This window comes from Galleria mellonella, unplaced genomic scaffold (assembly GCF_026898425.1).
Source record: "Galleria mellonella isolate WM207_F2 unplaced genomic scaffold, CSIRO_AGI_GalMel_v1 utg65, whole genome shotgun sequence".
Classification (NCBI taxonomy): domain Eukaryota; kingdom Metazoa; phylum Arthropoda; class Insecta; order Lepidoptera; family Pyralidae; genus Galleria; species Galleria mellonella.
Genome location: NW_026442138.1, coordinates 7042995 through 7068590, shown reverse-complemented (window position 1 = coordinate 7068590; position 25596 = coordinate 7042995). Strand labels below are relative to the sequence as shown.

Genomic DNA, 25596 nt, shown 5'->3' with positions numbered 1-25596 from the left:
TTGTTATAATTTTATCTTATGACGTTCATTATTAGAACTCCGACTGTTTTCTCTCTTGGTATCTCAAATCATGGTTTCGAGCCAGCACCATAACAACTTGGTGGGGATTATTCGAACTAAATTAGACTGGCTTTTCTGTGGATATTTTTGTTTCGAAAATATGAATTTATAAATCGTTTTCTAAAAACTGGTGATAAAACAAGTAAAAAAAGCAATCCTTTCTTATAAAATATTATACTGCCTGCTGACGGTTTTACTAAAATAGGTTTTGAAAGTTGTTCTTTTTTAGACGAATGTATCACTAAATCTTATTTTACCAATTGGAAGTTAGGTTTATTTTTATTAAAAGTATAATATGTATGTATAGTTACTTATATCTAATCCAGTGTAGATGGCATCCGCCAGAAATTCGGTGAGATCCTTTACGTCGCCGAAGCCGAGGTTAACGCCTTGTCCCGCCAACGGATGTACTCGGTGCGCTGCATCGCTGGAAATAAACATAAATAATGACACATATAAAATAAATATATAGTATAATAGATGAATCATAACTAGAAATTTATTTTCCTAGTTATCTTATTGTTATTCTTATAACAAATATTGAAACAACCACTGAATGTAGGTAAAACATATTTTAATCTATATATTGTAGTTAACAGAATACTCAACATGACCGGATATAGTCCAGCATTTTTTTAAATGTAATTGGGAATAGTAGAAAGCTGGCTGATAGGATATCCTAGAATACACTGTGATGCTAATGGTACCTTGAGAACATACTTGTGTAACGATTATATTGGTGCGAGTATGTTGTTTTTTGGATTAATTTAAATTGTCAAGACATTTACTATAACTTAAGAGTTAAATTATTTAAATTTATATACACAGTATCAACCAGATGATTTATACTTTGTTTCAATAGTATTTAATGAAGATGTAATCAAGTTATATTGGTTTTATCACATGAATACTCTCTAAATGAAATTCGTTATAATTAATTAATCGATTGATTATTTGTACTAACTATTAAACATCTGCAGATTCCTTTAATCAGGTTAATTATTGATTAGTTTGCATTTTATTATGTTCTATTGAAATCGATTGTAGTTTTACCCGTAAACAGTAAATCTTACCCGACAAGAGCGACACCAGGGGCGACATATCTAGTACTGTGCCCGAAGCCTAACGGAAAGGCTGCGCGGGAGGCCGACACTATGCTCTTCACCGACGGCGGCAGTTGCCTCTCCGCGCCATCTGGCAGTCCGATGCTTTTTAAGCAAGAGCCGAACCATGATGTGCATGCCTCTACTGCACTGCTGTGCGGGTACTGTTTCCACTGTGGAGTCGATTAAGCTGTCATTAGCTAAGTAAGTTTAACACTTATGTCTGTTTATCATTGTTACATTTTCATATGTATTAGCATATGTATGTGAATGGCTAAGTAAAGTTTATACAAGATTCGTCTTTATGGATAGTGTACTTCTGTTTCTACCATAAAGTAACTATGCTAGCAATGGTGTTTCGATTTAAAAAAAATACCAAAATTTTAAAAATATACTTTTTGTTATTTTCTGTATTAGATTGAATGAAATGGATTTTTGCAATATAGCAGTTAAAATATAAATACCATAGTCATAGTTCCCTAGGACTTACGTGTGTTATATACATATATGTGATTTAAGGTTCGGTTATTCCCTTGCCGTTATAGGAAATAAAGAAATACTAAAAAACTTATTTTTCTTTTCAGTTGATTGCATTCATGCACAATACTGTTCGCTCAGAGCGATGTGGTTACACGCCGAGTTATTATTAAAAAAAAGTCATTACCAAAGCGTCATTAAGAGCATCGACGAATTGTTCTTCAGGCAGCTGTAGTAGTTGCTTGGCGTGGTCGACAGTGGTGGACCATACCAAAGAGCTCCGCTTGGAGTCGAGCGGCAGCAACGCTACTGGGCCAGTTGGCAGCCAGCGTTGCCAAGCTGTTGTGTTCTCTGTTTCCTGTACATAAAGGTATATCATATCAGCCGTTAACTGTCCACTGAACTGAACTGAACATAGGCCCCCACCATAGACAATGACAAACATTGGAAGGTTTTGCCAGTAGTTGCTATGTTTGACCAATAAGTTACCTCAGTCGACTCTTACGAGATCCACAGGGAAGGAGCTTACGAAATGAAAAATTATGTTACTTCGTTTTTTGGAATGTATTTTTTTGTTTCTTATTTTGCGCATAATACAAAACAAACAGCTACTTACAGATATAGATAATATCTGTTGCTGCGCCGTATTATTTACAAATTATATATATATATATATATATATATATATATATATATATATATATATATATATATATATATATATATATATATATATATATATATATATATATATATATTAATAATATGTAATAATAATATATACTTGCAAATAAATTATATATTTATCTGTTATCTGTGAAATAAAAATAAAATACTAAGAAAAATTAAAAGTAGTCTATAGAAATATGTATAGGTACACAATGAAGCGAATGACGAATGTTCTTAATTGTATTGTAATAGGTAAGGGACATGGCGTTAATATTATAAATAAAATTAATAGTTTAATTTCGTTACACTACTGCCATCTCTTGTCATATAATGAAGTAATCAAGCAATTATCTATAATTTGTGTATTGTGTTGAGGCAAGTAAATGGAACGTAATGGCATGCTAATTATTATTGTTAAATATCGGTTGCTGTCAATAGATGGCTATACGAGGAAATAATGTGAATTGACTTTATAGCAATATCAACCTATATACGATTACATGAAGTAAATTAATAACCAAAATATGTATTGCCCGTTGTAACCAGGAAGGTTATTGGTACCGTAAATTAAATTTTAGTATGGGTTCAGTATGTTTTCCATATGATCTAGCGTTAATCTATAATTTGCATTATATTTCTCCTCAGTACCGATAAAGAACGATATCATAATTACATCATTAAGGTATTAAAACCCTTTATTCCCATAGATTTCATAAGGGAATTTGGTATGTGGACACGTTATGGATATTATGAGTTATAACTACTTGCAAGGATTTGAAAAACAGAAAAAATTGGGAATGAAGAATTCAAAATTTAGAAAGTAAATAGGAATCAGGATTTTATGAAAAGGAGTTCAAGAAATATTTTTATAGTTACCTCAGCGAGATGCAAAGTAGCCACTACACCCATGTGATCGTAATTCCATGATAAGTACTGTACTCCCATGGCGTTGCGGACAGCGGAGTTAGCACCATCTGCGCCTATCTAAAAATTAAAACGCAACAGTGAAATAAATGGTATACACAGTAATAATAAATATTACTGTGATCCTAAGGTTTTTGCTTTCGTAATTGAAGGTAGACATTATTGTACGTATGCATATCTCAATATGTATTTAAAAAACGAACAGTTTCGTGCGTTCACTCAAACTGTTAAAAATTATTCTTCTCCATCCAAAGGTTGCCTAGACGAGATCTCTCTGAGCAATAAGACCGCCCATTGTTTTCTTGGTGTTATATTTTCTTGTAATTGTTTGTATTTATAATAAGTTTACTATTGTAATCTTATGGAAGAAACATTAAAGAGTATCTATCCATCTAGATAAGAAAGTGCCTGCACCCTTGAGGCTATAGGCACTTTCCTGTCTAAATGGATAGTCAGTAGTTTCGAAACTAACCTACTCCCAAAGGTTAAGGGATTGTTAGTAATGAGATTTAACAGCCTCGTTGCTAGCAATACACATCAGGTCGACCTCCACGCGGTTCTCCCTGGAAACCAGTGGTTAATTTTTGTTCAATTCGTCACTATGGGCCATCTGACCTGCCTTCATCCTCACCTGTCACCATTCACTGGTACCCCGCCAGCGTATATCAATATAGATGAAGATGGAATAGTAGCTCCGGCGGGTTACCATTCCATTTTCATTAATAAAAAAATACTACTCCCAAAATATTAAAACTCCGCGTTATTTTGCGTATACTATTAAGAATGGGAGTAGCAGACAAGCAGAAGCCCATATTATATCAGCTTATATCTACCCAAAGCTGAGTAGAGAAGCAAAGCTGAGAGCACTGCGCAAAGATGCAACATCTCATTCCGACCATATTGCTTAAATAAATGGCTTGACGTCTGTTTCTTGTTTTGTGTTATTAATCGAAAATAATGTAAATAGAGGAACTCCACGGCGCAGATGAGTATGCTGCGTAAATGAAGACCTGGATTCGATAGTTAGACCAAATTAGAAAATTAACTTTTTAAAATTTAGCTTTATTCTGCATGTTCTGGATTATGCCTTAGATATTCGTGGCCTGGGTTCTCATAAGACAGTGAAAGGTCGATCGACCGCTTGTAAGGGTCGAAAGGTCCGAATTTATCGTCGCGGAACATGTCTTAGCGGCCAGCGAGAAAACCGGTCAGAGGCCGCAGCAGACAGAGTACCCTAACTTGAGGATTGGTGTAATTATGTCGAATAAAAATAAAAAAATGTAAGATTACAAATTAATATATAAAAATCTCTTGTCACGATGTTCGTTCATATCAATCTTTGAAATCACAGCCGATTTTAATGAAATCTTGTAAATTTCTGTTGTTTGCTCCAAGTTAAGCGATTGGATTATATTTAACTCAATAAGAAAAATGGACGTGATACGTGTCTGTAAAAGAAAATTCTATCGTCAGTTCTAAAGTAATTTAAGCCAAGAAGCACTAGAAAATTCACTGTTACTTTCAAATAATGCTTTGCCTGAGCCACTATTTTTAAAACTGGTCGTCATGGTATTATAGAATAATATAAATGTATCATTGCAGGTTTTTAGGAATTAATTCTTCTTGTGTTAAAGATTACACTAGCAATCTTAATTATTGTTTCTAGAGGAAATACGTAAGACGGTGGTTCAGGAACATGACTAAACATTTCTTTATTTCTCTATATAGATTCTAGGTGATTAACTTTATAACCATTTGTGTCAGAGTGATATATTTTAATATAGCTATGTTTTGTAAAGTACTAAATATCTATTTCTTCTACCTGTGCTAGTGTGTACTTATCTAATAACATTTATGATGCTATCTTGTACAATATTCAGCTACATATATCTTGAACACCTCTTTACACTGTTAGCTAGTGTGCGCGAATAGTGGCTATTTTTATTAAACTCATAATGTAAACAATGGTAGTGATCGGTTCGCAATAACTGCAGTGTGTGTTTTGGTAAGAGGGTAATCTTAGGCAAAAGATATTTCAGTGAGACGCTATGAGGTAGCGTTGATTTCTTTGGAAAGTTTTATTAAATATTTTAGTTTTTTTTTTTACCACTTAATACAGTGCAAGTATAGTGTATGTTAAAACCATTTTTATAGGTCGTTGTCCGGGTGTTTTGTACAGTTGTTGAAATGTTTATTTACCATAGATGTTGCAAATTGGTTTCGATTAATAGTTATACTAGTACTATATTACTAGTAGTTATTCTTATATGTAAATATTATATGTGAAAATAAAATCAAAGAATGTGCATATAATATATAATATGCTTAGGTACTGTGTATTAAATTGTTTATTTATACATTTGGTAGTTAATTAGCACCTAATATAAATAAAAAAGGTAATTGTTTTTAGATTTAATATTAATGCATTTATTTGCTTAAAAAAAATTGTTATCAAAATGTTTCTATACTCATATCTACAATTTTTTTCCTATTTGTAAAGAAATTTGAGGTAAATAAAAATAAATGAAGATGCATCTCTGCCTGTCTGAAGATAGACAACTAAGATATGGATCAACATCTGTAAAATATTATACATTGCGTCATAAGTGATCTGCTTTCTGAGAAAAATCAAGGAGAATTGTTAATACACCGGCACTTACCGCCAAAGTGGGACGCGGTGAGCCGCCTATGGTGTTAATGGGGTTAAATAAATGGTTTTTCATTGAAAGTGAGATAAAAATATATGAGAGTGCCTCTATCAATCAGTGGTGTCCAGTGGTTTGAGTGGGATTAGTGTTAATGTTCATACAAGGACTATGCTGTGTGACACAGTTATAGACAATTTACAGCCGGTAAGCATTGGTAGCATCTGTACTCACACTAATTATTTTTTAATATTACGACCTTTCTACGATCTTCTTTACGGAGTAAAATCTTGTATTTGATTTTACTCCGCAAAATTTAAATTAAAAAATTAAAAAGAATAATCAAAATCGGTTTAAATACGCTGTGTAGCATGTCTACAAAAAATATTCAGGCGATTTAATATTGAGGACTAAGTTTATATATTTATTAGTTAATTTAAAAATAATTGAATAGGGTTTAATTATTTGTATTTTGATCGTCAACTTAAATTTATATCATCATCATATTTATTTTTATTTTTGTGTATTTCCATAATAGTTTGTTTTTAAAAAAAAAAATGTAATAAAGTGGTAAAAAGCATAATTTCTAGTCATATTTTAATTAACAGAAATTTTAGAGCAATATTTACTTTTATATTACGTGAAGTGAGTCCAAGTAAGGAAGGGATCAGTGGAATAGTAGTGCGTCGACTTCTATATATGGAACAAAAGCAATAATTTACAGTCACCTTTGTACATTTAAATAATAATGTTTTTTTTTTTTTTTTTTTAATAAAGGCTTATTTATTACTGTATGATTATAAACAGTACATACTCTATTTATGAAATGGTTTAGCAAATAAAATAGAAGAAAAAGTAAAAATTGAGAAAGAAAAATTTATTAAGTAATATAAATAATAGACAATACTTAAATAGGCAGACACTGCCCTTCTTTATCTTATTGGTGATATATTCTATTTATACACAGCTGTACTACTTACAAATACAAAATTCCTCCACGCCCTTTTCATCAAACATTTTTTCAACTATTAAATTTTTTCATAATTTCCTAAACACAAAAATTATTTTCCAAAACTGCGGAAATAATACGCAAATTTATTGTTACTAATCGGGCAACATTGGTAACCAGTGACACCAAAATATTATTTTTATTACGTTACTAGCTGACGCGGCAAATGTTGCTTTTGCCTCCTATAGGTCAATCTCTCAATTTGGAACAAACAATACAATATTTATTAAATTTCATTAAAATCGGTTTAGCAGTTTCGGAGAGAAATTAACTTAAATAAATCGCGATATGATATTTTTATATACATACTAGCTTTTGCTCGCGCCTTCGCTCGCATATGGCATTTGATTTCTTGTTCTATAAAATTTCACGTAACTCTTAAACTGATGAAATTCCATACAAACTTTCAATCCCCGTTTGACGCCTTTCAGGGTTGAATTTTTAAAATTCTTTTGTTATGGTTCACCTACTATATAATGAACCTATTTGCAAAATTTCAAGAATTATCAATCTATAATAATCTAGTGGTTTTGCCTATGCGTTGATATATGGGTCAATTAATCAATCAGCACCGTCTTTTATAAATCAAGATTATTATATACTTATTTTTAGAAATCAAGTAATCGTGCAAGATACTTTAAACAATTACTGGAGCAATGAACAACGTTGTTGATATAATTGGCGAGCTGTATAACAGGTACTTATACCTATTGAACGGTTAACTGGTTAACAAATCGTTAGTCAATCATCACAGACAACGTAAAACCTAGTTCATGGTTTGATAAATATATTTAGCTGAAACGGTTTAAAGCAACACCCATCAACTGAATGGTTGTCTAAACATAGGCTAAAATAGGCCGTTTCTTTCATACAAAATAATGTAAACACTTATCTCGGCTAACAAAAGGGAATATTATTTATTGCGTTTGTTACAACTAGTATCGTTTGTGGTCGAAAAACATGTAATATAAATTGGACTCTTTTCTCGGCACTAAGCCTCTCATTTGAGCCATTGTACGTATGAGTTGTGGATAGTACAACCAGTCAAGCTCCGCCCAGAAGCATAGAAGCTTTCTGGAAACTCCACAGGCTTCACGAAGCGACCTCACTGTTCCGAGAATTTCTAAACTTTGAGAGGCCACAGCTACATATTCTAGGATTACGTGGGCAACCGTCTCTTCAACGTCAAAACAGCCTCGACATAGAGGGTTATTCGCGGCCCCAATTCTGTATGTTTAATTAAGGTGCAATACCCTGTTATTATCCCTATCATTGTTTTAAAGTTTTTCCTATTTAGATATGGTAATCATTTGACAGTCGTTAATTGATACATATACAGGTGCATCTAGTGGCTTTGTCCGAGAGAAAAGGTGACTGTTTTATGTTTATCCAGGATAGTTTTTTGCTCGCTATTTCGTACAAGCGGATTTCAGAAGTAGGAAAGTAAAAAAAGGAAATAGACTATTTCTAGATAATGTATGAAGCTAAAACATATATCAGTTTTTAAGTTAGTGCTTCAATAATAACATTGTAAAAACCGTATTAATATACAGAGCACAATTTCTAAAAAAATTTGTTTTGATTTCTATCGCTCTTATCAAATCCCTTATATTTGTATGCTAAATTTCATTCAAATTAAATACGTGTCAATTATCATGTTCTCAATAAAATAATGTATTATTTATGAAAAACTATCTTGTTCAACTAATCCATCAACGTATAGCCTAAACCACTCGGATTAAAACATGAAATTTCGAATATACAGCCTGTTTCAATAGAACGTAATGCAAATATAAGTAAACGAATAATTTATCTACTATATACAGCCCATAACACACTCTGCTGATGTTCAAAGTAAATACAAATAAAAAATGAGTGTTTCTGTGATTTTTCAACTAAATTTGGTTAATTTTTGATTTACTTATATTGAAAGAGACTAAATATACGAAATTTCATGTTATAATTGCAGTGGTTTAGCATACATTGATAGATGAATCAGCCAGGACAGGTTTTTATAAATAACACATTCATTTTATAGTGAACGTGAAATCATCTCTGGAATATTTAGCTCTTTCCGACCAGAACAATATATATATATATATATATATATATTGTTCTGGTCTTTATAACATAAAGCAGAAGAGTTTGTCTGTAGGCGCTAATCTTTGGTCACTAATCAGATTTGAAAAATTATTTTTGCATTTAATAGTTGATTTCTTAAAGACAGTTACTCAACATTACAACACGACCACGAGCAAAGGCGAGGGATACAACTAGTTAAACTATAAAATGTTACTCTCATAAGCAGTATTTGTAACAATTGTGTAAATCGATGAAGTTATGCACGTGCTGTTGAGCTAATATTGGATGTTCGAGGCAATTGTTTGCACATTGCTTAACAGCAGATGGTTTTAGTTACAGTTAATGACATGTTTACCTTAAATATTGTACGTGAAGACAATTTGTTCAAGTCACTCACTGCCAATAGGTAGGCTTTGCGTAGGGTATGGGCAGCTTTGCACATTTTAAGTAGTTAGGCAGAAAAGTATCTTTACCACTCAAACAGAGAACATATATATCTAGATACATTGTTAAGTTTTAGAAGTCGTCTCAAAAAATGAAAAAATAAATCGTTAGGTGATGTTTTTTTTTTGCATTCGAATGTTTTAAACTTTCATATAATATACACGCATAGTATTGATAATACAATAAATAAAATGAACTTAGTGTAATAAAAGTAGTCCTTGTGAAAAGCACGCCATTTTCAAAATTACATATACATTACAGAGACGACTTCTATTTGAATATTTATGAGTTAAAAGTAATACTTAATAATTAAAAACGACTACCTATGAACAACAGCTAATTTCAGTCGGTAAATAACATTTAAAATAACGCAGTTGAAAATACTTAGCAAGTATGTAATTTATACAGTGCAGTTCTCAGAAATCATGACTTGTCTGAAATTAATTAGGTATTCCATGGATATTAAGAGACCGTACATTTATCCTCATTTAATAAATAGCAAGACGGCTACATTTGTCCCACATCAAAAGATCAAAGAAAGAATATCCAAACACGATTCTTTGAATGATCACGGTTAAAATAATTACAGTATTCTCGTGTATAAATAATTTTATACACGAGTAGTTAATAGTTAATTGCATATGGCACACAGTATTTTACATTTAGATATACTTAATAGGTATATCAATACATTTTATTAAGTTTTATCTATACTTATAATAAATCTGTAGAGAGGTCAATTCTGTACATGAAATATATTTCCAAAATAAATATCAGGGGGTGATTAGTGATCGATACTGATGCCAAAAATGCAACCAGTAAAATTTTTGTCTGTCTGTATGTTCGTTATAGAAACAAAAACTACTCGACGAATTTTAACGAAACTTGGTACCAGTTATTCTTTATACTCATGGGCAGGTTATAGTATACTTTTCATCACGCTACGAGCAGAGCAGTGAAGGGAAATGTTGGGAAAACGGGAGAAGTTACTCCATTTTTAAGCTTCCGTCGCGTGTGCAGCCTTAATGGCTAGTTTTTAAAATGTAAAAATGTCCACCTGTGCGAAGCCGGAACGAGTCGCTAGTGTGTAATAAAAATATTATAGCTGTTATAAAGGATATTATTTGCAAGTATATTTTTGCTTCGCAAGAAAAGGGATTTCAAATGTAATCACAATCAAACATTTTTAACCGACTTCAAAAAGAAGGAAGTTCTCAATTCGGTTGTACTTTTTTGTGTTTGTTACCTCATAACACCGTCTGTTATAAATCGATTTGAAATTTTTTTTTTGGAAAGGGTTTACAGGTTGGTCTCCAAGAAATTCTATAAAAATCAGTTCAATAATTTAATTTTTAAATAATAATAACTGGTTTTGTCGCAACTAAAGTCGATAATTTTTATTTGTGGAATTAATTTTAAATTTATTAATGTAATGTACTGTTTATTATTAACTCTGCTTAAATCGTAATTCGACGCGTGTGTTTAGTTTTAGAGGCAAACAATTTTTTTATCTATCTCTCTAATGTAAGTATTTTTAAAAATTAAGCAATGCAATACTTAGTAATAGAGTTATTGAGACATAAAAAATATTTAACTATATAATAGTAACTGAGAACAGATATATTAACGATCATAATAATATTTCACGCGTCATAGCACTAAAATATAAGTAGATTAATAACGATTATACATTCTGTATCTCAATCATATCTATCCATTTTGAGTATAAATAAAAAGTTGGCATCGAAAGTAACGAATTATGGAGATCTGTATTATGTCATTTATAGTTTTTAGAAAAATTGTTTAGATCTTTAGATTCAAGTCTTCGAATTCATTTCGAAGAAGTCCCAGTATTCACCTGAATTCAGATAATAATGCCAAACGGTATTGGTAAATAGTTCAAATGTTAAAAATAATCGTGTAGGCCGATACGAATAAATGACGCGACGCGTGGCGCCGTAATAAAATGTCATTTATATTGTGGGTAGGTATGTCATAAGACATACATAAGTCACATACATATAGATAGTCTGAAGAAATATTTAATAGAGAACACAATTGCATTTCAAATAATCATGTCTCTGTTCGCTGTCTACAATTCTGTTAAAGACTATAGACGACGGTAACCACTTTTCATCAAGCGGGCCGTCAGCAGTTTGCTGTTCTATGTATTCGTATAAAATTAAAACAAAAATTTCAATAAATTGTATTTTTAAATACGTAATAGTAAATAAACGATAGTATACAACGTAACAAAATTGTAATAATATAAATAATTGTTGTTGAAATCTACATGATTCCCAAAAACAAATCTATTACAAAGTCAGTAATGTCGTAAATAATAACCGCTTGAGAGAATAAAGTCTACGCGGATGCCAACACATACGATCGCGAAAAGAAACTACATAAGAAAATCTGTTACCTAGATATTGATGACATAGGAACTAAATGAACTCTCGGTTCCATTATAGTTCCCGAAATATGTAAGACGTCGGTCTAGACAGTTATCAACTAAGAGCGCTTTCAGTTTTGAGTGAAACGCGCGCATGGTTGCCGCTCTTGCGCAGGCATGTCTAACGTGAAGAAAAAGAAAAAGGTCAATATTTATATCGCTTGATGTGATTTCAACATCAAAATATTAAAAGTGAATCGTGTCCTATATTAAGAATGTATTATTTATTATTTCGTGAAAAACGGAAAGCAAATATTGTTTTTATTACATGTGCTTTGTAGAATACATTAAAACTGTCACATGTATATATTTTTGTGCTACGTATTTAAATATTCTCAATTAATCAAATATCGATATCCTACACCAGATGAAATATAAGTTGTATATGTGTGATGTGGTGAATTCTTTCAATGCGCGGTTTAAAATAAGCGCTCAATCAAAATGTTAATAATGCGTCATTCTTAAAAGATATTATTATTTACATTTCTGTTTTATTTCCACAAAACAGAAATGTAAATCCTTCCGGATTATTAATAAAACTTATTATGACAGTTGTACCGTGAGGGTAGTGCACGATGGTGCGCTATGAGTCAGGTGCCTGAGGACTCGGACGATGATGTGGAGGCCGCATATATTTCTAGCGATGAATCGGGACACGCTGCCGATCTTGCAGCAAGACTGAGAGTTAAACCATCGAGGGATATTTGGGAAGTTGGTATGTCTATCCATCAATCAAATGCTAAATATGAAAAATTGAATAAATAATTATGATTTAATTTTTATAAACATAAAAATTACACGGTACATAGATGTATTTTTGTACAATTTATAACAAATAATATTTATTACGAAAATTTTAACATATATCAACATGTCCAAAAAAAATTTTCCCTACAGATGAAATTTTATATAGTTTACGCCAGCTTCCACAAGCGGAAGAAATATTCGTGCTCATAGAAGCGGGACAATACGAAGAAACTATCAGCTTAGTATCTGAATCAGAAAGAGGAATTGCTGATCAAACAGCAGCGCTATGGGCTTGCTGGCTTGGTAGAAGTTCACTACTTGCCAGACTCATGAATTTGGATGTTGATCCGAACAGTTGTGATGAAGTAGGGAGGTAAATATTAGAATAAAATAAAAAAGAAAATTATAAATGAAATCGAAAAAATACAATGATATACTTCTTTCAGGACATGTTTACATTTAAGTTGTTTGGTAGGCAGCGAGGAATGTACTAAACTACTATTGGAACATAATGCTGATCCAAATAGATGGGATTCTTACACTGATAGAAAAGCTACGCCATTACATTGCGCTGCGAGCGCGAAATCATTGCCCTGTGTGAAGGTAAAAAGGGGGAAAAAAATAACAAAAATAATATAAAAATAACTCAAAAGCCCAATGATTAATGACTTATTGTATCCTATTTTATTTTTATAGTTGCTTATAGAATATGGTGCCGATTTAAATGCGGGTCTCAATGAACGTACTCCATTACATTATGCTGTTTTAAGTGATGCGAAAGACGTAGTAAGCGCTTTGTTAGATGCAGGAGCCTGTCCAGACACTCCGCAGGTATATGTTTTCCATCAATCATTTTTGATCTGAATTGTATTTTTGTAAATAACCTTGTAATTACAACGCTCTTATGGAATATTATGGGAAAAACAACTGATATTCAGAATATTTTTATTCTGCAATAACACGCAATTCGAGCTATATGGATACTGTTAAGGAAGACATAATCAATGAAAAATTTTAAGAAATTAACTAAAACTATCCAAAATTGCTTATGATTAATTAAATTTAATTGAATAAAAATTATTTTAACAACGAAATTTTAATTCTTCCTAATCGGACAAATTCCAGGTGTATACAGAAACTCCACTTCATGTGGCGGCATCCTTAGGATCAGCATCCTGTACGAAGTTGCTATTAGATGCGGGAGCTGATGTTAGAGCTGCGATGGGTCCGGGGCGTGCCACCGCACTTCATTTAGCAGCAGAAGATGGCCATGCTGAGTGTGCACAACTACTTCTTGACCATGGAGCACATATTGATCGGCCTAATTTTAGGGGACAGACACCTTTACATTTAGGTATTAAAATAATGAATTAAACATTGTTGGTTTCTTAATTTAATAAAATTTCTTTTTATGACGACTTTTTCTTGTTACAGCGGCCTTAGCGCAGTCCGTGGAGGTAGTAGAGCTTTTAACCGGGAGAAATGCAGATGTGAGAGCTCAGGATAGCGATGGAAGAACTCCTTTACACGGAGCAATCGTACGGGGAGCACGAGCTTGTGATGTTGCACGCCTACTGCTGTCAGCTGGTGCTGATCCAAATGCACCAGATCATTTCGGATACACTCCTTTACACATAGCTGCACTAAATGAATTTTCGGCTTGTGTTTTATTATTATTAGGTAATTTATTCAGAACGTTGTATTAATGCTGTTTTCATATTCAGCTTTCTTATTTTTTCTTCTACTTTTTAGATTATGGTGGTGATGTTACACTTCGAACCAATGGAGGCGTATCAGCGCTATCATTTATTGTTCGTCGTGTACCAGATGTCATCCCTCGATATTTATGTAAATTCGATGACGCTGTGCATGTAAGTGAACATGAACTCGGCGACGTGGACTGTGAGCTGACCATTGATTTTAGACCATTAGTGCCATGTTTATCGCGGGGTGAAGCCGAGTTATTACTTGCGTTTATAGAGGTACTAGCAGTTCTGCATCCCTTTATTATAATCAACTACGACTAGCAACCGAATGTTTATAGCAGTTATATTATATTTGATTTGTATTATATTACGACGTAGGCATCTGCAGCATAATGGAAGTTAATAATTCATATTTCAGGTGGGCCATAAAGATGTTTTAAAACATCCTGTGGCGGAAACATTTCTATATTTAAAATGGAGAATAATTCGCAAGTTTTTTGTTCTCAGTTTTATATATCATGCATTATTTATTTCACTATATAGTTTGTATATATTACGTGAGTACTAAATTATTATACGTTGAAAGATTATTGTTTCTATTAGACTATCAGAAAGTTTAGTTATTTCTCTTTTTGTTACAGAAATATTCTTATGTGAAGATGTCACATGTGTTGTACCAACTTACCTTCGTCCGGTACAGTACTTAATTCTATTATTGAACACATGTTTCTTATCAAAGGAAATGTTTCAAGCGTTTCTTGACTGGTCCGCTTATTTTCGACAATGGGAAAATTGGTTACAATGTGGGATAATTCTCGGTGTTTTTTTGTGTACAGTAAGTATTTGTTATCAATTTTTGTCATTGATCATAACATTTTAATATCTTTGTGGTATATTGTTTGGTAAGCAACTGGCTTACCAGACCTTAAAAAATAAAAATAAAGGGAGATTTTCGGTCTGATCAATTTACTGCTATTGGATTTTCTGAAATTTTAATTGCCCAAGTATACAACTCATCAGAGACTGCCACTTTAGTAGCAAGAGCATTATTATAATATTCGTGAAGTAATAATAGATTCTATATTTAACTGATAAATAGCAGAATTAAGTATTAATAAATAAATAAAGTGCGTTCAAATTAAATAGACAAGTGAAGTGACTGTATGGTATTTATTAATATTATTAAAAAAATTTCATAGATACCTAGTTGGGATACGGATAATGGAGCAATAAGGCATAATACATCAGACTGGCAACATGACGTAGCCGCTATAACGATATTTTTCTGTTGGTTGGAGCTGATGATGATCATAGGGCGATTTCCAACTTTTGGCTTATATGTACAAATGTTTACTACAGGTAAGTTATGTTACTCAACAAGATTCTCATAATTTAATATTTTTATATTATCTTTCTTATGTATTTACAAAATAAAATGACTTGCGTGCATTTATTATGTTACGACATATTTATTATCCGAACTGTGTGCCGCAGTTTATATTATGAAAACTTAACAAATGATTTTAACCTGTGTCTCTTACTACATCGGACTCAGAGCTGTTACCAATTCAACCGTTTCGACTTTGTCAATGAGTATCTTATAGATTAGCATATGTACATATTAATGTAGATAATTGTTTTTTTTTTTCAGTGACAGTAAATTTTGCAACATTTCTCTTGGCATACAGTTGTCTGCTTGTTGCTTTTGGTCTGGCATTCAGCGTGCTATTTAGCAACTACCCAGCGTTCCACCTTCCCGCTGGTTTAGTTAAGACCGTTATGATGATGTCTGGAGAGCTTGAATATGAGGATATATTCTACAACAACTGTACCAACTCTCAGATCCAATATCCATTGACGGCGCATGGGATGTTCTTAATATTTGTACTGCTTGTTACTGTTATATTGACTAATTTGCTGGTTGGTTTAGCCGTTAGCGACATTCAGGTGAGTATTTTGTTAAATTTAATCACTTAAACTGAACAAAATGTCTAGACGACTCTATAAAATATATAGAATTAACTGCAGTTGAAATCATTGGCATTTTTAATGGAGCATTTTCTTAGTAAAATTGAAACAAATTGTCGAGAAACATGGATCAAAAAACGACACGGCACGGCCGAGTGTAAAGACGGTATAGGAGGCTTAAAATTGTATTTTATCAACAAATGTATATATTTAAGAACAAATATATCGAATTCACCCAGCATAAATCAATTTACTGTTATCAAAATTAGATTAATATGTTTTAGAATATTTTGTAAAGTCTATTAGAGAGATATTATTTTTATACGCCCAGTATTTATTAATATTTGAAAGTGCAATATACCGATTAGGCAAAGAAATCAACATTAATAAATCAAGTATATAGGTGCCTAATCATAATGTACATTGACAATTTTAGGCTCTGCAAGAAGGAGCTGGTTTGGACCGATTGGTACGGCAAACGCAATTAGTAGCCCACCTCGAGAGTATGCTATTTAGTTCGTTGTTAACGTGTGCACCAAAGCAGTTACTGGCGGTACTCAGATGGGGGGCCCTATTAACAGCATCCCATACAAGAACATTGAATATTAGACCAAACGATCCTAGGGAAAACAGGGTAAGCTTTTTGTTATTATTATTTTGATTAGTTTCACTGGCTAGGCAAATTTTTTATAGACGGGAATTATTAGTAACAGATATTAGCAACTTAAAGCATACAGTTTTCTTTCTTTTAACTTAACTGTAAGCAATATAATCTGCATATATTACTGTTTCGCTTATGATTGTAATAACTAGCTGCAGTGCTGAATGGTATATATGTATATGATATGTCAGCGATATTATTGAGAAAACATCACATGAAAGAGCCACAGATTATTCTGTGACAGCTATGCACCCTGGTAATAGTTATTCTTTGTAGCCTTAATCACATTTGCAAACAAGTGGAAAGTTTCGATGTATTATTTGTCAAAATACCTAATACAAAGAGAAATATTATTCCCCTTCTAGGCTTCTATTAACTTAATTAGCAACATAGAGAAATTACATTTCTAAACAAATCTATCATTCAAATTTCAGATACCAAAAGAATTAATAGCATCAATTTATAAAATGGTTGCCAGCCGTAAGGATACAAAAAGGAGTATCCGAAAGAACAACAACTATGAATTACGAATAGGTAAATGTAAAGGAGAGGAAGAAAAAGAGAAACAAGTAGTTAAAAGAAAAAGCTATTTGTATGATCGATATTCATTTGAGAGCCAACATGTTGAGAGAAGGAAGAAGACTACTTCAGGATCTGCAGAGAATAAGGGTAGACCAGTTTCATTAAATATCAATTCTATACAGGATATCTGTATGGTTGATATTAAAACCCAATTAGCAGAAATGTCGAAAAAAATTAATAGATTGATAGAAACTAATGAATCAAGACTTAATGTGATTGAAAAGAAATTAAATGATATTCAACCTCCATAAAAAAATCATGTTATTTTAAGAACCTATGACTATCTGTGTATTGTGTGAAATGAATGTCAATATATTGTGTGAAATGTTATCAGTTTGATGTCCTTAATTTATAGACTTGCTGCTTAAATAATAATTTAAATTTATTATTTAAGCAGCAATTAAATTTAAATAATATTTTTTTTAATTAGGAGTATAATAATAATAATACGTAATTACATTTTTGAGAGTAATAGACCAATGAACTTATCTGTGAAAGAATACACAATTTTCTAGACTGCTGATATTTTAAAGAAAAAAGTATGTTTGTATAAAACATTCGCAGTAAATATTTCTCTTGAAAATATGTTATATAATGGTTATTTAAAATATGGTTTTTTTTAATACAAAAATAGGGTTGATATGACTTATGCCATTATAAAAATTTCAATACTAAAGTAATTAAAATATTTGATAATTTTTAGTACATTTAAATATTTGGAATTATCATAATTTATATGATATCAAATCAGTGTTAATATTTATCTAGTCATTTAAAAATAAATTATTATTATACTATGTACATATTTTATTTTTACTTACCAGTAATTTACATGAATAAGTATCCCCATTGTTCATTTTTATGAGATTCCTTGTCAATGCTTCATGTTTTGATAATTCATATCCTGATATTTTTGCTCCATAAACTATATTTACATTTTTAAGATCAGGAGACGTCAATTCTTTGTTTACTGCATGTAATAGTAGATCATTTTCAACAATGTAAGCAACATCATCATCCATTATGTCAGCACTATTGAAAGATATTAATGCATTTGAAGATGCATCCCAAACCTAAAATTGCAGAATGTAATAAAAATAGTGATATGTTGTTTATAATGTTCTTTAATGCAAATATATAGTTTATTATATCTATAGGTAAAAAAGTTATTTTAAATTTATTGTTTATTCTTCTTCTTTTCTTTAATTTATATGGCTGCCAATAACTGAGGTTGGTGATTTTATCAATATCATGGACAGAGATTGTTTATTTTTATTAACATTATAAAATGGAAGTTTAACAAGTCATAACAAAATTTGATACAAATCTGTGAAGGAAGAAGGATATAAGCTTCTTTTTATCCTGGTCAATCAATATAATAATATTTCTGTTATGCAAAACAAGTCACAACAAAAATTTTGTACACTACAATATTACTAATTTTGCACATAATTAAAGAAATTAAAACTTTTACCTGCATATGTCTAACAGGTTGAACTCGTGCTTTTTCTATATGCTGCCAAATTTCCAGAGAATTCATCAAAGATTTTGTGTTTTGGTTTAGTGCTACTACTCTGTTGCTATATTCTGGTTTAAATTCATACTTTTGTTGTGGACTGCCCTCTAATAATAATACTTTTAAATGCGACAGTAAAGAATTTTTGCCTGAAAATATTAATATTATTGGTTATGTAAAGGAAATATAAAAATCTAGTTAAAAGTAATATATCAATGTATTACCGATAGCACAAGCTAAGGTACAGCCAACCATGCCTCCGCCAGCTATTATAATATCATAATTCTGTTTTATTTGATCATCATCAAAAGAAGTAGCTGGTTTGCTAGTGGTTACAGTTCTAACGTAAGTTTTCGCCTTGGTTAGTAGAAATCGTCGAACGCTACTAGACATAGGCAACATCGTAATTGAGTCTTAAGTTTTATAAGATGTTAAAAAGTAACAAATAGTTAATAATGTACTAACAGTAAAAAATCTTTGTTTTTATATTGAGTTAATGTTTTTCATTTTAGATGAAACTAAAATTGACAAATTTTAAAACCTGACAGCCACTTGCGCTATGGACTTGACAATGACAATCTGTCATAATTATTAATATACCTCTAGACGAATTCTGGCGCGAATATTTCACCAATGATTGCTAAATGTAAAACAGTATTTTTTTCTAATTCTTAAATTCATAAATTTCTAATAAGTTAAATGCACTTTTTTAACAAATTGTGCCATGTATGATCAAGTGACAACAGAAAAAACTAATTCGTAATAGTATTCTTAGTTCCTTAATCGCTCCACAGAGGTCGCATCAACGAACGTTATCTATGTGTATTATTATATATCATCATGTCAGCTGTTAACTGCCCACTGGTAAACATAATTCTTCCCCTATTGATGTGCTCTGCCAGTAGTTGCCACGCTTTGCAGGTGAGTTGGAATGGATAATATTGCAATAGTTATCTCGCCTGCGCTAACTGTATACCCTTGTGGGGCACCAGTGAGGGATAATAGGTGAGAATGAAAAGGCAGGTCAGTTAGTTTATATCGTGATGTATATACCTAGCATTTAGCATGATGGTTTGCCTGCAGTGGTTAGGTATGGTAGGTTATGATAGTTTGCACTTCCTCCCTGCCAATACAATACATGTAATAATATTTTTTGATTTACATGATGTATATATATATATATATATATATATATATATATATATATATATATATATATATATATATATATATATATATATATATATATATATATATATACATTCTAAGAAGAAAATGAACATTAGAATTAATATAATAAGACTACCTATCAGACTACTTTAAGGGATAATAATGGAATAATAATGGCGCTTACGCTCTTGGTATACAGGTACGGTGATAGGATAGGTATAAGTTAGTTGACCTATCACGATAAGTTCATTAGGAATTGAACCGCGGAACGTGTAGAGATTGATTTCATAGAGTATTTTTTTTAGAAATAAGCTCGCTATACCCTATTTCTAACAATTCTCTTCCCCATATTTTTGGGTGTTTTTTTGTGGGTGATAATGAAGCGGCAATCAAAATGGAAAAATATGTGATATTATTTCGTCCTAATAACAAGTGTCTACAAGTACTTTATACTTGTTATGAATATTTACATACCTAAATACGTTTTAGATACATGGGTAGATACGAATATCCATAGGTAGGTACTTAATAAATTTGGCATGAGCAAATATTAAATATGGCGAAGCTAAGGTCACTAACTAAAGTTTTTATGAGCTGCTTTTAACTGTTCATTAAAGTTATTATTAAGGTATGTAGTAGCTATACCGAGTTACCATGACAACACTAACACATACAGTTTATTCCATGGTTACAAGCAACCATGGACACTGGTTTAGGACATAAATAATAATGTAAGCACCAACATTAGTGCGGAATGAACCATCGTTATAGTGTATTTTTAAACTCATGTTTTAAACTTCCTGTTGATCCAATAAGTAAAATGCCAAAAACCGCGTACGAACGTCGAAGGAGACCTGTAATAGATCAAGCTTCTATTGAATCGACGTCAACTGTAGACTCCGTTGCTGCTGCTGATGCAGATGCTGAAAAATTAAAAGATTTTTACCGCAGTATTCCTGATTATAATGATATTAACCATTTGCCAGAAGATGAATTTTATTCTACGTTAAAATCTTTGAGAGAAAAAAAAAAAGTAATGCTAGGTTTAGCTGTTGAACATATCGATCACTGCAATAGAATTAAAGATAGAAATGAAGAAACAGATATGGTATTTTGTAAAACAGAGGAAGATATATCTTCGAAACCAAAATTAAAATATAATACTTCAAGGAGAAAATATTCTGCAGAAAAAAAAGGAGCAGATAAAGTCAAAAGCGAAATAACTAGAGTTTCTATTCCAACGCCTGACATGACAATGAAACGGCCCTCTAGAAAAACTATGAAAACAAATGAACAAACTACTATTAATGAAACAAAACTCATTCAAAAGGGTAGCTCCATTAAAGAAAAGAACAAATCAGAAAGGCCGAAAAGAAATCATTCAGCTTGTTCAATATCATGGAATGATACAAAGTTTGAACGAAGGGATGACGTCGACGAAAAATTCGATAAATTCTTCGATAATAAAAAGTATACTCCGATAAGAAAAAGTAACGAGGACGATGAATTTAAAACACGAAGTATGCCGTCAAGTCCACTGAGAATGAAGCGTACTATATCACCGACTAGAGGACGCAGAAGTGTTACTATTCCTAAGCCTTTCAAGATGACAGAGAGGTAAGATTTTTTTATATACATGTGAGATATATATGTACTATATTATATGCTAAGATTACATGTAAGTATATAGTGATAATTGACATAAGACAGTCGCGAAAAATAATTAAAATATACCTAGTAAAATGTGTATTTTTTTTATTTTAAATTTGGTACGTCAAAACCACAGAATTCAAAACTATTAAATATCTCTATAACTTCACACTCGTATATGAATTCAAGCAATGTCTTTTAAAGATTTCTAATGAAATATATTAGGTATATTATAAAATCCTTGGCTATGATTTAATGAGGTTAAACTTACAATTAATAAATTGGGATCACTGACAATTTTTTTTTTTCAGTGTAGTGATAATATTTTTTTTCTTTTGACTTAGAGACGAAGAGGAACGAATTGTAAATGAATTACGAAGTCTTCGCAAATCATTCTCAGATGATATGCTTGATCAGAAGTGTAAGAGAAAGCAATTTAGAGCCAATCCTGTGCCAATCGAATCGCGAATTCCTTTGTATGAGAAGATTTTGGAGGATCAAGCTATGAGGTGAAACGATACACACACGTATGCTTTTTAGTACACATTCCACTTTTTATGTTTTAGCTTGTGAATGTTGGGATATAAAGATATCACTTTTATTACGTGAAACAAAATTTACTTTACAGCTTTTGGAACGAGATGCAGAGGCACATCCAGTACCTACTTACTTGTATATTATATTACTCAAAGTACTTATTAGATGTTCTGTTTTATTCGCAAGATATTACACATTTTTCGTATTTAATTACCTAGATGAGCTTATTACCGCACGTTGCAACGCACACTGCCTCTTTTTTAGAATCTGGAAAAAATCGATTGAATTTTAATCGTTTAAAAGTAAGTTCAATTCATTTTGAAATTATAGGATTGTAATTGAAAGAAAAAATGGTTTATTTGTTTACTTTTTTTTTACAGCAATACAGTATTCTTTAAATAACATAATAATTAAAGATAGTGCCTACAAAAAAAAACATACTTTAATTGTGACAAAACCAGTTATTTTGATTTAAAAAGAAACTACTACACCGATTTTAATAAATTTTTTATGAGACCAATCTGCAGGTATATCCTTTCAGATAAAAAAAGTATTTTCCAAATCGGTTTAGAACTGGTGAAGTTGAGAGGTAAAAAAAAATAACCGAATTAAGAATCTGCTTCTTTTTGAAGTTGGTTGAATAATTAGACTTATATGTAATATCTTTTTTATGCTATCAGTTTACGTTAACTTTAAATGAACAGATACAGTTAACATTATTTGTCATGTACTCATAATTATTTCAGAAGAGCGATTACGAAAATAAATAGCGAAGCAGACTTGCGGGCCCAAATGAAACCCTTCAGCTTTACTAAGCGAGAGGAGAAAGGACTCAACGGAATGTGTGAAAGAGCCGCCCATGCAATACCCAAGAGCAAGAAAAAAAAGCGGTTCAAAGCTCGGCCAGTACCTAAAAATCTGTTTTCTAATTATTTTTATGATAAAATAAAAGAGGATGAGTTTTTTCGGTGAGTATATTCATGTACTTCTTTATACATAAGTATATACTTAAGAAAACACTGTTAATAATAAGTTGCAAATCTTGTCGCTAAATTAAATAAGATTGTAACCCTATAAAACTGATCATTTTCCTTAAAGAAACGGGTTGAAAAACATTTTGTTTCCTTAACAGTTTGACTGTTAAGGAAACAAAAATTGTTAGTTCCAAACTGAATGTCATAAAAAAAGTTCAATAAATTTTTTAGGGGTATGATCCTTAATATAGATTTTTAATAATTTGTCAATTTTCCATTTGAAAATATATTTAATAATGTTATAAACTTCGAAATCATTTTTTTTTGGCAGGTCTATGAATCGTCGCATCAGAGCAGAGGAACTATTACGCACTTCTAATTACCCAGGCACAATGGGAACACGCGAGCGCAGCCGACTGTCTACACCAGCTGCCCATAGTGACTTACCTATTGATCCTTCACCCGCAGTACCTTCAGTTACATCGTCAGATCGGCAAAGATGCAACAGTCCGACAAAAAATCGGAGAAGACGCAACAAAATTGATAAGGAAGATTTTATTACTACAAGCCCGCAACCATTTCGTTTTAACACGGCTGAGAGAGCTGCTAAAAAAGTAAGCTAATACAATAGTAGTGCATTTGCTAGAGAGAGAGAGAGTTAGTACAAAAGACATATGCATGTGTATCTCATGCGTACGCTTTATTTAACATTTTATTGTCCATTAGGTATTACATGAATTATTGAAGGATTTCAATAAGTTAATTAATAATAGACAAGTGGAGGTCTTATTACTAATCAATTTTTTTTCTAATGAGTAAAATTTTAAACAAATTTATGTAATCATATAAATACTTTTTTTTTTATTATGCAGAACATATAATTTTAAAATAAATATTCCCGAAACTAGGTAGTTATTTATTTTTCTAAAATTGCAACTTTGGTTTGAACTCTGCGATCAAAATAAATTTCAGATGACAGAAGTAACAAACAAGTTATACCAGGAGAGTAAAAGTACAGGCAGCGTCGGTGGTAGCGGCGCTGATGCTCCAGAGGCTCGGGCCTACTCTGCCTTGGAACTGCGTGCTGCTGCATCAGGCAGGTCGAACCTTGCTGCCCTATTAAGAGCGGAGGCAGTGAGGAGAAGATTCGAATTGGAAGCAGCACGTCGTCTGTCGGAGCAACGAAGGCGTATGGAGATGAGGCAACGAGACCGTTTATTACGTTCCAAACCCGCCTGGCATCTTGTAAAGAACAAGTAAAAATATAAATTCCTCCTTTCGTAATCTTTGTAAATAGATATTTTATTTTTAAAAGACTTTATATTTTATACTTACATCTTGCTATAATATTATATTTGATTTAATGCAAGGGTATTGGCGCGAAAAACATTTATTTATTTTTTTATGTTTTTTATTTATTTATGTTAACTGAATATTTGTTGTAATTAATGTTTCTGCTAATCTAATTCTATATCTCTTCTTTGCAAGAAACAATATGAGTATAAGTTTATAAGTAGAAAATTAATATTTAAATTTTCAGATGATAAAATATTATAATGCTATACTTTTTGTAGCCACGAGGAAGACATTGCGATGAGATTGCAAACACGTCGCGATGAGGAAAAAATGAGACGAGAAGAATTTCTACATGAGATGGAGCTTATGTATGGCAGAGTCCATGAACAACCCATGCTCTTTGAGAGATACTACGCGCCGAGACCTTACGCTGCACCGGTGGACAGTATACAACTGTCTCCAAGAAAATCTAAAAAGAAAACCAAAAAGAAAACTTATCATTTCACTAGTCCTAACAGATCCAGAAAAGTATCTATAAATGACACGGCAGAAACATTTAATGGGGATGTTTCAGAATATCTGAACAGAATCGACGACGATAAATTATACTCAGATTCAGAGGCTGCGATCGATAGCTTAGATGGCGCAAAGTTATAATTGCACATAAAAATAAACAGTTTCATAATCTTTTAATTATTTTATTTAAAATAAAGTATATAAAAGTATATTTATTATATTAATCCTATTATTAGACGAGGGATAGATATTTCTTACTATTTCAATGCAAAAATTACTAAACGTGTTTGGAAATTATTATACTGATAGATTCTTATTCTCATTATAATTTCGAACATAGGATATTTTGTATAGTGATATAAGTCACGGAATACAGCTGTTATTCTGTATATCATTTTACAACAGCCG

At 31.7% G+C, this 25596-nt stretch overlaps 3 protein-coding genes across 4 annotated transcripts in view; 2 read left to right on the top strand and 1 right to left on the bottom strand.

Moving 5' to 3' along the window:
* Positions 1-19593, bottom strand: part of LOC113519609 (ubiquinone biosynthesis monooxygenase COQ6, mitochondrial) — a 38099-nt gene extending 18506 nt beyond the window's left edge. The window contains exons 1-7 of the mRNA XM_026904728.3: positions 19270-19593; positions 19004-19194; positions 18351-18602; positions 3186-3293; positions 1828-1998; positions 1134-1336; positions 372-487 (exon numbers count right to left, since the gene is read on the bottom strand). Of these exons, the coding sequence (XP_026760529.2) occupies positions 372-487; positions 1134-1336; positions 1828-1998; positions 3186-3293; positions 18351-18602; positions 19004-19194; positions 19270-19447 (1219 nt within the window). The 5' untranslated portion in view covers positions 19448-19593. The remainder of the gene's footprint in view (positions 1-371; positions 488-1133; positions 1337-1827; positions 1999-3185; positions 3294-18350; positions 18603-19003; positions 19195-19269) is intronic.
* On the top strand, positions 5777-18299 carry LOC113519607 (transient receptor potential channel pyrexia). Of its 2 annotated transcripts, none has more exons than XM_026904725.3 (14): positions 5777-6085; positions 12418-12580; positions 12763-12985; positions 13059-13215; positions 13309-13443; positions 13738-13966; positions 14047-14292; positions 14365-14594; positions 14737-14875; positions 14960-15153; positions 15518-15677; positions 15970-16265; positions 16723-16920; positions 17382-18299. In XM_026904725.3, the coding sequence occupies exons 1-14, from the start codon at positions 6050-6052 to the stop codon at positions 17778-17780; spliced, it is 2805 nt and encodes a 934-aa protein (XP_026760526.2). In that variant the 5' UTR covers positions 5777-6049; the 3' UTR covers positions 17781-18299. The 2 variants fall into 2 exon arrangements, with proteins under 2 accessions (XP_026760526.2, XP_026760528.2); XM_026904727.3 differs by lacking the exon at positions 5777-6085 and adding an exon at positions 11709-12009.
* Positions 19594-19940: 347 nt separating the features above from the next.
* On the top strand, positions 19941-25361 carry LOC113519885 (protein FAM161A). Its single transcript, XM_026905100.3, has 7 exons — positions 19941-19966; positions 20892-21832; positions 22210-22374; positions 23149-23370; positions 23708-23990; positions 24349-24632; positions 24951-25361. Exons 2-7 carry the CDS (start codon positions 20970-20972, stop codon positions 25327-25329), a joined length of 2196 nt encoding a protein of 731 aa, XP_026760901.2. The 5' UTR covers positions 19941-19966; positions 20892-20969; the 3' UTR covers positions 25330-25361.
* Positions 25362-25596: the final 235 nt, after the last annotated feature.

What these genes read in the sequence shown, in the direction of transcription:
- LOC113519607 (XM_026904725.3), top strand. Translation starts at nt 6,050, where the DNA reads ATGCTGTGTGACACAGTTATAGACAATTTACAGCCG. An exon ending in TTATAGACAATTTACAGCCG is followed by an intron (nt 6,086 to 12,417) that starts GTAAGCATTGGT and finishes TTATTATGACAG; the next exon opens with TTGTACCGTGAGGGTAGTGC. An exon ending in TCGGTGTTTTTTTGTGTACA is followed by an intron (nt 15,154 to 15,517) that starts GTAAGTATTTGT and finishes AAAATTTCATAG; the next exon opens with ATACCTAGTTGGGATACGGA.
- LOC113519885 (XM_026905100.3), top strand. Translation starts at nt 20,970, where the DNA reads ATGAACCATCGTTATAGTGTATTTTTAAACTCATGTTTTAAACTTCCT. An exon ending in CCTTTCAAGATGACAGAGAG is followed by an intron (nt 21,833 to 22,209) that starts GTAAGATTTTTT and finishes CTTTTGACTTAG; the next exon opens with AGACGAAGAGGAACGAATTG. An exon ending in TGGCATCTTGTAAAGAACAA is followed by an intron (nt 24,633 to 24,950) that starts GTAAAAATATAA and finishes TACTTTTTGTAG; the next exon opens with CCACGAGGAAGACATTGCGA.